Raw genomic sequence first — 13,940 nt, 5'->3', positions numbered from 1 at the left:
CAGATAATTTTCAGTGTAATATGGTAAATGCTGTGAGGTCATGTGTCATTCCCATGATTCTGATGGAATGATTATCGGAAAGAGAGATTCTGTTCCTACAAAAAAGAAGGAAGAGATGCTGTGTAAACAAACATAGCTGATGTACCCCATATGACATGCTTTGCATTTGCTTAGAAAATTTTCAGTTCAGTGTTGTAATCACATGTTCGGTAAAATATATTCTATTTGACATTACATTGCCTTTACTCAGCAATGGGGAAACTAGTACGTGTATTTTGTCAGAAAAATTCTTACAAATATGTGGTCTATTAGGTAAAATAATAACAGGGTTTGATAGTGACAAATTGGGAATTGCTGCTTTATTTAGATAATGTAGTAGGAATTTTTCCTGTTGCAGTGAGTTTAATTGTTCTCTCTGGCATAATTTTCTGATTATAGAGAGAATTTATATTCACATTTAATTCCTCAGTCTAGTGGACAGAGTCAGCCCCGACTTCACTGTACTCTGACCTAGGTTTTATTTGCGATAGCCATTTCCACCACATACTGGATGCTCTTTGCAGTAAAGTGTTTCTCCATTTGGTGCATTGATAATTAAAAACACAGTGAATAAAAAAACTTCAATGTAGTTTATTATTGAAAAGATTTGCAAGGCAGATAGTAGATAAAGCATCTTATTCTGTCTTGCCAGAATCTGATATTAATGGAACTTTCTTTTTGCTATTTTGCAGTTGATTGCTTATGCGTCAACTGCAGATGGATATTCAGCAGATCTGCCCCTCCCACTACCCATCAGAGTAGAGGATGAAAATGACAACCACCCTGTTTTCACAGAAGCAATTTATAATTTTGAAGTTTTGGAAAGTAGTAGACCTGGTAAGTCTGCTTTTAAGAATAAAAAGAATCATTTTAAATATGTCTGTGTACATTTTAAAAGACATAGAGCTTTTTATACTCAAGGCCAGATCAGCCTAGGATAACGTTGAACTAGAATCTACTTACCAGAAAACACTTAATCCCATCACTTTCAATCAATATGTGCCTTACCCAGATAGTACAGAAGTTTCTGTCATTGTCAATATGATACTAATTAACTGTAAAGGCAGCTAACGGTTGTTCAAGCTTTGTGTAATATTCAGTTTATATATTTTATTTCATTTCCTCATGTGGGTTTTTCATTATTCTCAACTCCAAGAGAGGACATGCAGGGTGGAATGAACAATAAAACTAAACTCGGTATAGTTTTTTTTTTTTTTGAGCTTTTATTTAGGAAGGTGTTAAATGACTTCCACTCAGGGTACAATTTTTTTATGCTCCTATTTATATTCTTTTAAAACTACTACCTCACTACTTCCAATTTAGAATGAATACCGGAATAACTTCAGAGAAACTTACATCAAATGTTCTCTATTCTAAACACTTGCTCTTACATGTGGAAAACTGAAGTATTTTAGTTTACCTGGCCCTTTAAATGTGGCACTTACGATGGCTTCTGAGACTTGTAATATGGAGAATAACCACTCACAATCAAGTTAAAAGAAGGAGGATTCAGTCATAAAAGATGACTTTCCTAATTTGCTTTTTAAAGTTTCCAGCAGTTGCTTAGATCTGCACTGCAATATTATATCTGCTTTTTCCCTTTATGTTTTCCTTTGTTAATCTGATGTCATAGATGTTAATACTTTATTACTCACGTGGTACAATTTAAAAATTTTAAAAAAATTATTGTTTTGGAGTTTAGGAAACCTAGTTTTGTTTCTTTTTAAATAAATTTTATTGTGTATAGTGAAGGTTTACAACATGATGTTATGGAATACACACAGATAATAAAATGGCCACTAAAGCACAGAAAACATCGTTTTTGATGTAGGGTGTGTTACTAACTCACTGCGGAAACTCATGGAAGTCCCTCTGAGTTTTCTTACTTGTAAAAGGAGTTCATTACATTACATGACCTACAATGTTTTTAGCCTCACAATTCTATGACATTACATTGACATTATATTGCCTTTAATTAATTAGCAATGGGGTATGCTTTCCCTTTTTCAAAAAGGGGTAATTAGTTTCAGGCTTTCTTGAGTCTGTTCTCTTTTATAGTAACAGAGAAAAAAAAGGACAAACACTTCGATGCCCAGCTTAACCCAAGGTACTTTAAGCACATTTTATCAGTAGGTTCAGACCAGTTAAGGCTGTGATACTAAACCGGTTTATTAAAACAAATCAAATCAGGAAGTAGCAAAAAGATTATAGAAAGGAGAGGCTGGACTACTAAAGGTCAACTTGATCATCTATATTATTACTGCATACCCCTAATCAGTCTTGATTTAGCTATTAATCCAAAGTCCAATTTTTTAAAAATCTGATTATTAAGGAGACATGGTTTATTCCTCCATCTAGGTTTGTTATTGAAATATGTGCACATATGTATTCCAATTATTTTTGATTGCCATTTAACTAATTTATTTAGTGATTTATGATCAAATGTGTTAAACTATGAGCAAAAGTATACCTTAATTTTCAGCATCAAAGTGTTTTGTGTGAGAAATTTGAAGTTATCCTCTTCAGTCCTACCTAAAGACGAAATAATACTCTGGTAATAAATACATTTTAGATTAGGTTTCTATCATCATTGTTAACATTTTAAGATTGTAGATACTTTTGAAAGTATATTTAACAATTCTGTAAATTAAAGGCTGTTTTATTTTTTAATGTGTAGGTACTACAGTGGGGGTGGTTTGTGCCACAGACAGAGATGAACCGGACACAATGCATACGCGCCTGAAATACAGCATTTTGCAGCAGACACCAAGATCGCCTGGGCTCTTTTCTGTGCATCCCAGCACAGGCGTAATCACCACAGTCTCTCATTATTTGGACAGAGAGGTAGCTCACACACTCCATAGAATTTCATTTCGCTGAGGATTAAGCTTCTCTCCCCCATTTATTATAACTTGCTATCCTGTGGATTAATAGTTTAATTTTATTTTAGGCATAAGACAATAAGAATTCCTAACAATTTTTTCTGTTTTTTATATTATTTCTATTTCCTTATGTTAGAGTAGCCATAAGGACTAGAAATGCACATCAATTGGCATTTAGAAGGGATGAGAAAAGAAAAAATTTCATTATAAATTTTTTTTTCTTATGTGTGGCTAGTTGGTTCCAGTTCAGCAAAGGTTTCAATTTTCATGTAGGACAATTAATTTTGCTTGTTCTATGAGTGTAGATCATGCCCTGATTTCTACTTTAATTATTATAGATATATATACTTTTAGTGGGGAAAGGATTAGTTGAAATAAAATTGATGGATTATTAAAAATATGAAACACTTTTTTGGATGATAATAATAGCATATTGTCATGTATCCAGTGCTTTATATTGAACTTCTTAATGCATAATTTTATTTGCCCTTTAGAATATATTTGTTTGACTAGACACGTGTTATATCCGATCTATAAAGGAGAAATGTGACAGAAACATTGATTGACTTGCTCAAGTCAAATTACTGCACTGAATCTTATCTTTAGTTTTTATTGTTCTATTTTGTCAGCAATCATGCATTATTGACTAAGGCAGATGAATCAGTTTTATATGGACAAAATAGCTTTATTGGAATAGTTCAATGTTTCCCACTACAACTAGAATACCTTATATAGAAGAGTCAATATGACTAGAAAATACATTATAAGGAAGAAATCAATGGGATTTGATGCCAAAGAAACAGGGAGAGATGGTGGGAATCTATAAAAAGTACTGAGAAGTAGTACAAACGTTTTAGTTGTCGTTATTTTTATTTTTTATGGGGCCAGAGCATTTTATGTTATAGATAAAATACATAAGGATAATAGTAAGTGGGAAAGTTTTAAGGGGAAAGTCTGAATGTGCTTTTGTATCTGTGGAGTTTGTAGGGATGATGTAGTAATCAAGTGAGTAATTGAAACTTTGCAAGTTAACAGGTTTTAGTCATCAAATTTTTTAAAATGAGGTTTAGAAAAATTAAATTTAGGGGTCCACAACTTGTAAGATACAGTTTTAGGATCAAACCCAGGTCTGCTACTTTCCTGATGAAGAAAAAAATCTACCAGATTTTGTGGGCAACAACCATGGAGCGTTGAGGGGAACAACATGAGAAGCAAAAATCATGGGAGATAAAAAAAAAAAACAGTAAATTTAGAGGAAGATAAAAATAATATCAGGGATTCTTAAAGCATATGGGAAGAGCGTTTTAAGGTGGGAATATTGGTTTACTTTCTCTGTTTGTATTTTTTTCTTTTTTTTGAGAGAGGGTCTCACTCTGTTGCCCAGGCTGAAGTGCAATGGCACAGACATGGTGCACTGCAACCTGTACCTCCTGGGCTCAAACAATCCTCCCACCTCAGCCTCCTGTGTAGCTGGGATTACAGGACACACCACCATGCTTGGCTGATTTTTTTTATTGTTTGTGGAGACAGGGTTTTGCCATGCTGCCTAGGCTGGTCTCGACTCCCGCGCTCAAGCAATAAGCCTGCCTCAGCCTCTCAAAGTGTTGGAATTTACAGGCATGAGCCATGGCGCCTGACCAGAATATTGACTTTCAGTATGGAAGGGAGATCAAGTAAAATAAAGACGGAGGGAAGAGATAGAGGGAAACAAAAACATGAAGAAAAATAAAAGAATGAAAGCGTGACTAACGAACAGTAAAATAAAAGAGGAAGGCCACAAAGATGATTGTACCACAAATTAATGACTTCAATTCACCATCACCACACCATCTGCAAAATTTCATTTTTCGCAAATCTAACAGCAACCTTAAGTCCCTGTCTATTGCTGACACTTGTTAAAACTCTCTCTTCCCTTAGATTTCTGGTCTTCCTCCTGCTTCTCTGATCTTTCCTTTTTAGTGGGCTTTGCATAGTCTTCTTATTCCCTCCATGCTAGAAATACTGTAGGTCCTTACATCCGAGGCTCTTCTCATCCTGCAGCCTCTCTTGAATTGAATAATCTGATTCCTGCCATAATTTCAACCACCATCTAGATACTGATGACTTCTGGATAGACATTTCTAGTCACGATCTCTTCTGTACATATGAGGCCATATATCCAGGTGCCTTTTGGACTTTACTCCTTAGATTTCCTTTAGGCACATAAGATTCAACATATGCAAAACAAAACTCAGTATTTCTACCCCTTTGCCAGCCTCAGTAGTGTTTACTTCCTCCGAGAATTGTTCTCCTGCATTTCCTGTATTGTTTGATCATGCACCTGTCTTCCTATCTCTCCAAGTGGGACATCTGAAAATCATTCTCTCTTAACTTGTATATAGAATTTACTGTTAAGTCCTACTCCATTCTAACTCCCAAGTAAATTTCCTGCCATCCTTTCTCTTTGACCTCATTGCTACTGCCTCAGATTTGGGACACTTGCCCTATTTATTTATTTGTTTGTTGTTTAGAGAAGAGAACTAGCTCTGTCGCTCAGGCTGCAGTGCTGTGGCATGATCATAACTCACTGTTACCTCAAACTCCCACTCAAGGGTCCATCCACCTCAGCCTCTCAAGTAGCTTGGGAGTATGGACACATACCACCGTGCCCAGCTAAATTTTTATTTTTTTGTAGAGATGAGGTCTTGCTATATTGCCCAGGTCTGTCTCAAACTCCTGGCCTTGAGCGATCCTTCTATGTTGGCCTCCCAAAGTGCTGGGATTACAAGCGTGAGCCACTGCGCTGGCCTAAGCCACCTGTTTTAGATGATTGCTGCAGGGGAGTTTCAACTAACTGCTTTGACTTTTTGGCTTTCTCCAAATTATGCCAAAACTTCCTTAAGGATATATTTTTTTAAAACTCAAATGTTCTGGCTGGGTGTGGTGCCTCATGCCTGTAATCCTAGCACTTTGGGAGGCCGAGGTGGGTGAATCACAAGATCGGGAGTTTGAGACCAGCCTGGCCAACGTGGTGAAACCCCGTCTCTACAAAAATACAAAAAATTAGCCAGGCATGGTGGTGGGCACCTGTAATCCCAGCTACTAGGGAGGCTGAGGCAGGAGAATCATTTGAACTCAGGAGGCGAAAGTTGCAGTGAGCCAAGATCGTGCCACTGCACACCAGCCTGGGTGACGGTATGAGACTCCGTCTCAAAACAAAACAAAACAAAACTCAAATATTCTTATTTTGGGCTGCCCCTATGACTTCCAAAAACCTTTTCGCTATTACCTGTTACTTAGAGCATAATTTCTGAGTACGGGTCTTTGTCATTTAATCTCTGCCTGCCTCTTCAGCTTTATGCTTGTCTACCAAATTCCTAGAGTCTGTGCAAATATGGAAATCAGGTAAAAGCACGGACACACACAGATGTGTGTGTATGTGAGTGAGTGAGTGTGCAATTGAGGTTTCATTTATAAATTTACCAAAAATTTTTCAAGACTAGTTAAATATTTGCTTTGTTTCCAGGTTGTAGACAAGTACTCATTGATAATGAAAGTACAAGACATGGATGGCCAGTTTTTTGGATTGATAGGCACATCAACTTGTATCATAACAGTAACAGATTCAAATGATAATGCACCCACTTTCAGACAAAATGCTGTAAGTATATGATATCAAAATCTGCCTCTGTCTTATCTGCTATCATTTTTTATTTAAACTGAATTAATAAAATTAATACTTCATGAAGTATCATACTTTGACGTATAAGTATTTTATGAATAAAATTAGAGTTTAAACAAACGATATGTAAATTTATTTTATTTATTCATATTACTGTTTCTATTATCTCCCTTCTGTCAAAGGCCAGTAACATGAGTCTTCATTTGTAACGAAACTTTTCTTTTATTTAAAATATAACCCTTAATGAAACAATAGTGTTTACGATTCACAGTTTTAAAATAATCTATATAAAATTATAATGGTAAGTATTTTTGGAATGGAAGAAACTTTTTTTTAAAGTTGTCTATAAAATAAAATTTCAATTTTCAATGACTTCTTTCTGTTTCAGTATGAGGCATTTGTAGAGGAAAATGCATTCAATGTGGAAATCTTACGAATACCTATAGAAGATAAGGATTTAATTAACACTGCCAATTGGAGAGTCAATTTTACCATTTTAAAGGGAAATGAAAATGGACATTTCAAAATCAGCACAGACAAAGAAACTAATGAAGGTGTTCTTTGTGTTGTAAAGGTACGGTAATGTATAATTGACAACTTAGCAAATTAACAGGTTTTAGTTAACTAATAATTTAATCAACTAAATAGTTTCAGACCATAGACTCTACAAGTTGGAAGAGAATTTAAAATCTATTTAAACCACTATTCCAATCTCATGCCTGTGTGTCTTCTGTAATTTTATTGCTGATTGCTAGTCACCTAGCTTCTGCTTGAACATTCTCATTTATAAGGATCTCCATAGCTCCATTGGCCACTTATCCTACATTTGAAATGCTTTGGTTCTCAGAAGTTCTTACTTCTACTGTGTCCAGGTTATTTTTTCTATAACTCATATGTTTGGTTCTGATTCTTCCTCTAATGCTATTCAGAACAGCTATAATTCTTTTGAAAGTGCTGCTATGTTCGTTTGAGACTTACTTTCTGTAAGATAAATATTCTCAATTTCTTAATTCTTACATGATGTGACATACAAACCCATATTCTTCTCAGTTTCTCTATAATATATGCCTGGTTGTATCTGATCCTTTTAAAGGTGATATTCACAATGAAATTTAATATTATCTCAGACAGCAATGAATGAACTTATTTTTTGTTCAGTATGTTGTATATTTGGTTGTGCTGGTACATTCTAGGATCCAGGTTATGAGGGTAGGAAGGGATCTGTTTGAAAAGGATCATTGGTTTTATACTTCTATCCCAGAACAAAACAAAAATTAATATTGTCCTGTGGACAAGAATAGAGGTCATTCATTGAGTGAAAGAGGCTTATCTGCCGAAAATAGTAAAGTGGCATCTTTGGTACACAAACACCTCTATTTGCAGTTTTTTCCTCTGTAAAAATTTCCAAGGCTCATATACTAAGACTTGGCAAGTTCTGTCCAGATGTGAAGAGTCAAATATAGACTCTTGACATCAAGCCTCCCTGTTTTATTTTTCTATAATATGATCTGCTCAAATTGAATACTAAAAACCAAGTACTTAAAAAAAAACCACTATGCTTTATAGTTGAGCGTAATAGGAAAGGAAATAAGAAAATACCACTGATTGCTTTTGTTTTTTATTAGTCCAAATCAATCTAGTCTTTATTTGGACTCTCCAGAAAGCAGAATGCAAGACAAAGACCTGAACATGGGAACATATTTAGGAAGTGGGTCCCAAGATGCCAATGTTAAAATGGGGAAATAAGACAGGGAAGTAGGAAAAGCCAATCCAGTCTGCATTATTGAGCTAGTCATCTTTGGTGTTCATCCACACAAGAAACCATGTAGAACTTGCCTCATAATTATCCCCTCAAAAATGGATACTTGGGGTATTTACCCCTCACATCCCTTCTCAGTACCCAGGCCCCACTGGTTGAAGGTTTCACCCAGGGATCCTTAAATTCACCACACTTCTGGATTGGGCTGTGCCTGCTGTTTGCTGAGGGAGCCCTCTGGTTTTAGAGGGAACCCTGAATCTGAAGAGCCAAATCTTTGAGTCTTGAGATGTGAATCTATCAGCAGACGTGGGAACTGGCTGAGGGGCTGTGGTGTATAATTGTTCTGAAAAGGGCTACTGTATATCTCATACAGTTTCCAAGGCTGAACACTTAGGTAGTACAGGCATATGTTTCGAACTGATGTGATTGCAACAGATGTTCTGTTAAATGTTCTCCTGGACACTCTTCTCCCCTCTTCCTCCTGATGCAGGCAAATCCCAAAATTGGGGCTCAGCCCAGAGGGTTCCTGGCTTCACCTGGAAAAGAATTCAAGAGCAAGACAGTAGAGTAAAGTGAAAGCAAAGCAAGCTTATTAGAGCAACAGACAAAGGAAAATGGTGGCTTCACAGACAGAGCAGGGCTACTCCCTAGGCAGAGTAGCAATTGTGGATTGCTGGCTAGCTGTATTTATAACTACTCCTTAATTATATGCTAAATAAGGGGTGGGTTATTCATGAATTTTCTGGAAAACTGGCAGGAGTTCCTGGAACTGAGGGTTTCTCCCATTTTAGATCATACCAGGTAACTTCTGGGCATTACCGTGGCATTTGTAAACCATCATGGCGCTGGTGGGGATGTCTTTTAGCATGCTAATGCATTATAATTAGCATATAATGAGCATTGAGGTCAACTAGAGGTCTCTGTCCTCATCTTCTTGGTTTAACTGATTGTGGCTGGTTTCTTGACTGCATACTGTTTAGATGAGATTCTGTTTTAATCAGCAGGGTCATGACTGATGCTCAGAAAACAAGTCCTGCTGATCTCCTACCTCACCCCCACCAAGCCGTGGTTTCTCCTGCAAATAAATCAAAGGAATAGTTTAAGATTTGGGAAGGGTGGAAGATATAACGACAGTAGCTTCTGTCAGAGACCCAAGCTCAGACCTTTTGGTGTGCTGTCTATCTGCTCCTTGGTCAGAAGGCAGCTTCTCCAGTCTCTCTCAAGGCCGTTGTTCAAGATCCATATGGAGAAACTCTATCATTATTGTTATTATTTAATATCAGAGGTTTTGTCTTGCTTAGAGGATATAAAATTTAAATACCACTAGGAATTACATTTCTATTTGTAAGTTTTTTTGACCAATACAAAATGATCTCTAGCAAACTTTTTCAAAAGAATATACTCTAATTTTTAAAAAGGCCTAATCAATGAGTATATGTACTCAATGTTCTTTTGTATGTTTTTTTGTCCAAGGAGTTCTGACCATAGAGGTATTAAGAAAAACATTTCCAAAGGTGATTGGAAGTTATAACCTATATCATAGAATATTTCTCATTCCATGTGACTGACATGCATTTGTTTCATTTCTGAGTAGCACTCCAGGATTCTCCAGAGTGCTACTCAGAATGGGCAGCAGTTAGATAATAATATTTTACTGCTTTGTTTTTGGTTCAGATTAACCTAATTTCACATCTGGAGAGTATCAAAAATTTCCCCAATACATTTATATACATTTATTTCCATTATTTTAAAACATAAGATAGTTACCATTATATTTGATATTACATCCTAGTTTCTACATGAAGGAAATTCTTTTAATATTTTTAGAATTTTAAAAGTAGTTACCATGAATCAAGTTCCTTTTATGTCACAGAAAATGCTAGGCACTTTACATAAGTTGTACATAGTTTTCATATCCCCTATATGACAAGGTGTTATTATCCCTGTTTTACATTGATTTTTTAAAAAAGGCAAACCCCAAAAACACAACAACCACCTAAGGCTGATGAAGGTAAATAACTTCCTCAAAGTCAAGCATATATTAACGATCTACCCCGGAACACAAACCTGGTCTATTTTGTTCCCAAATTAATTATCTTTCCATTACTGCATGCCATACCTCATTAAGCCCACAAGGCAGTTTGTATTCAATATGTCACAGAATATATTACATCTGTAGCCCCTTGTCATGAAATCTAATTATATTCTCAAATTCATACTTCATGTTAAACACAAATTAACAATAATGGCTAACATTTATTATTTACTAAATGCCAGACACTTTGCCAAGTGCTTAACCTGTAGTATCTCATTTAATTGCTTTAAATGTCAATAGATTCTTTATTACATTTATTTAATAATAAGGCCAGTAATTTTCAAATTTTCAGTAAGCAGTTCATTAGTTCAAAGTTCAAAAGAAACAAAAATTCAAAGTTCAAAAGAAACAAAAAGCACGGTGTAAAACGTCTCACTTTTACTTGGTCTGTCAGCCACTCAGCTCTGCTTGGAAGAATTAATACATGCCACCTGTTTCCTGTGTATTATTCAAAAGGTATTTTATATATACACATACATGTTTAAGTAATCTTATCATGTTTCTTTTTTAAAAACAAATACATTTTACTTCAATTAACATATCTCTTGAGTTCATTACATATACATTGGAAATATTTCATGGTATGGTATGGACATACCATATTTTTTTAACCAGTTCCATATCTATGGAAGTTTAGACCACACCTATGAATATTCTGTATTCCTTATTCTGTGCTTTTCTTCATTCAACAACTTTTCCCTGAAATCATTACATATCAGTATGTAAACAGTTTTGCCATTTTTTACAGCTATCTATTTTAGACATTACAGTAAAATATCCATCATATGAATGTAAATTATTAACTAGTTCATTATAAATGGAAATTTAGGCCATATCAATGGAAATTCTAATTTTTTTATTATTTCAAAATATACTACAATGAATATACTACAATGTAAATGTAGGATAAATTTCTAGAAATGGAATTGCTTAGTCAAGGACATGGCTATGTTTTTCTGTGGTTGCTTTATTGCCTGATTGTCCTCCAGAAAGGTGGTGCATGTTGACATGCTCATCAGAAATGTACACACATGCCTGTTGTAAAATAATTGCCAATTATATTATCAAGTTTTGATATTTATCGGTTGAATAGCAAAAAAATGGTGTTTCAGTGTAGCTGAGCATTCCTTTTATATGAAGACGCCATTGAATATATTTTATATCTTCAAGCTCACTAGTCCTGTCTTTTAACCACTTTCTATGTTTTGCTCTTCTTATCTATTAACTATTTATTTATAAGAGTTTTACGGAAGGAAATATTTTTGCAAATATTTTTACCAATTTTTATTGTTTTATAAGTTTGCTTGTGTTGGTTTTTGACCTCCAGGATTTGTTTTGTTGGCAGGGCTTGCTTGGTCACAATTTATCAGAGGCTTCTGTGGTTGTGAGATTTGTGTCATTATCATGGTATTGACATTATGAAAGCATTTTATCTGAAATTCTTCTACATTATTATTGTTTAATTATCTATCCAGTTAAATTTTTGATCTGTATGAAATTTATCCTAGAACAATTGTGATGTGAATCGAATTTTAGTTTTTGTATCTGTTCCAATACAATTCATATTTTGACATATTTTCTTTGTCATAAAATAAGATACATGTATATTTGAGTTTGTTATTGACATTCTCTTTTGTACTGTTAATTTATCGTTTATTAATTAGCATCTATATGCTGCTGTATTATTGCTAGCTATTTAAGAATATCAAATGTATAATATGCATTTTAGTATTTGCAGTGTTCCATGCCACTCTTACCTAGTGATCTTCCTTTGTGGATTTTTTTCTTATGAATATCTTCCTTGTTTGTTCTTCCATGTGAACTTTCAAATCAGCTCCTAAGTTTAAAAATATCTCTTTTGATGTTTTTACAATTATATTAATTTCATAGAAAGAGTAGGAGAGAATTAGCATTTTTCTCATAAGTCATAGCCAAGATTGTAATTTCATTTTTTTCAGCTGTTTTGTCTAATTTCTGTCTAGGATTTACATCCATATCCACAAAAAGGATTTACCATAGTTTTTCCTTTTCTATAATTGCTATTAAGTTTTTACTATCAATTTTATGCTTGCTTCATAAAAATAATTTATTTCCTTCTTTTTTTCCATCTCTGAAACAGTATCCCACAAAACTTCCCAAAAAACATTGAATTAAAAGATTTGTTTATCTTTCCAAAACAAGCCCATGTGGTTGTTATTCTAATTCTTCTCATTTCCAGATGAGTAGACTGAATCAACGAGAAATAACATGCTGCAGTCCATGCAGCTAGGATAGGTGATTTGTACCCCACAGTCAGGTGTTGAATGTCCAGACTATCTAGGAGAGATAACTCTGTTCATACAGCCAAGATACAAACCCAGATCTCTCTGGTGGGGAGCTCTTATTCATAATCCCTGAGCTGTTCTCCTTCTGGCTTGGTGTCCTTGCTTCCCTTATGTCGCCTCTTTTCCATTACTTGAGTTACTTAGCTTGATAAAGCCATTACTTCATTTGCACAAGAGGATCTTCTCTTCTTGGAACCTTAATTCATTTCTACTTTTGGGAGTTTACTGTTTAAATTATATTCTTCTTCTGACATTACTAGCTCATTTGCTAATCGTACCTTCTCTTTTCCTTTGAGTCATTCATACTGTTTGCTAACATTTTGATTAATAAAATTTGCTTTTGCCATGTCGTGTTATCCTTTTCATATTTTATCCAAACCCTTAGAAAAGCTGAATTATCACAGGGCTCCTTTGATAGCCATGCTAGTCTTTGAAAGTATCTTATTCTTTTCCTTGGGAAAGAGTTGTGATTGTGTGGTTAAATCACGTCTTTAAGTACTTTTTTTTTTTTGAAGATGGAGTCTTATTCTGTCGCAATTCTCCTGCCTCAGCCTCCCAAGCAGCTGGGACTACAGGCGCATGCCTCCATGCCCAGCTAATTTTTTGTATTTTAGTAGAGATGGGGTTTCACCGTGTTGCCCAGGCTGGTCTCGAACTCCTGAGCTCAGGCAATCCGCCCGCCTTGGCCTCCCAAAGTGCTAGGATTACAGACGTGAGCCACCGTGCCTGGCATCTTTAAGTACTTTTTAATCTCAGTGAGTCATCTTTTATTTGAAAATCAAACACTGTATAATCAGGGTGTTCAAAATCCATGTTTCTGTCATGTAGGCTATGTACCTAATGATGACTAACCTTTTGAGTACTGATTAAAGAATGACATCACTATGTTGTTAACTCTAAAGGAATCCTCCTCTTCCAATGCCCTGGTTCTTCCTTGCTAGTCAGAATTATATCCAGGGAAAGAGTGCACGTTATTCATTCCTTTATACCGCAAAGAGTTAAGTAATCAGTAGGCCAAACCAAGAATTGCTCTGGTATACTTTTAGCTGAATAAAGCTTGCAAACATTGTCTTACTAGTTAGCGTCTCCTTTTATTGCGATATATTGGCTGTTAACAAAAACATACAGCATTTATTCCCTTCATTCGCCTCTGTGACAGCTTGAGAGATTACTCAGAATT

The 13,940-nt window shown here is 35.1% G+C and overlaps 1 protein-coding gene across 2 annotated transcripts in view; it reads left to right on the top strand.

The window, feature by feature from the left end:
- Positions 1 to 13,940, top strand: part of DSC3 (desmocollin 3) — a 52,557-nt gene that overhangs the window by 18,270 nt on the left and 20,347 nt on the right. For both annotated transcript variants that reach the window (XM_009433831.5, XM_009433832.5), the window contains exons 6-9: positions 732 to 876; positions 2,717 to 2,883; positions 6,427 to 6,561; positions 6,971 to 7,156. In XM_009433831.5, coding sequence (XP_009432106.5) covers positions 732 to 876; positions 2,717 to 2,883; positions 6,427 to 6,561; positions 6,971 to 7,156 — 633 coding nt within the window. The remainder of the gene's footprint in view (positions 1 to 731; positions 877 to 2,716; positions 2,884 to 6,426; positions 6,562 to 6,970; positions 7,157 to 13,940) is intronic.

This window comes from Pan troglodytes, chromosome 17, assembly GCF_028858775.2.
Source record: "Pan troglodytes isolate AG18354 chromosome 17, NHGRI_mPanTro3-v2.0_pri, whole genome shotgun sequence".
In the NCBI taxonomy this organism is placed as follows: Eukaryota; Metazoa; Chordata; class Mammalia; order Primates; family Hominidae; genus Pan; species Pan troglodytes.
This window is presented reverse-complemented; position numbering and strand designations above follow the sequence as displayed.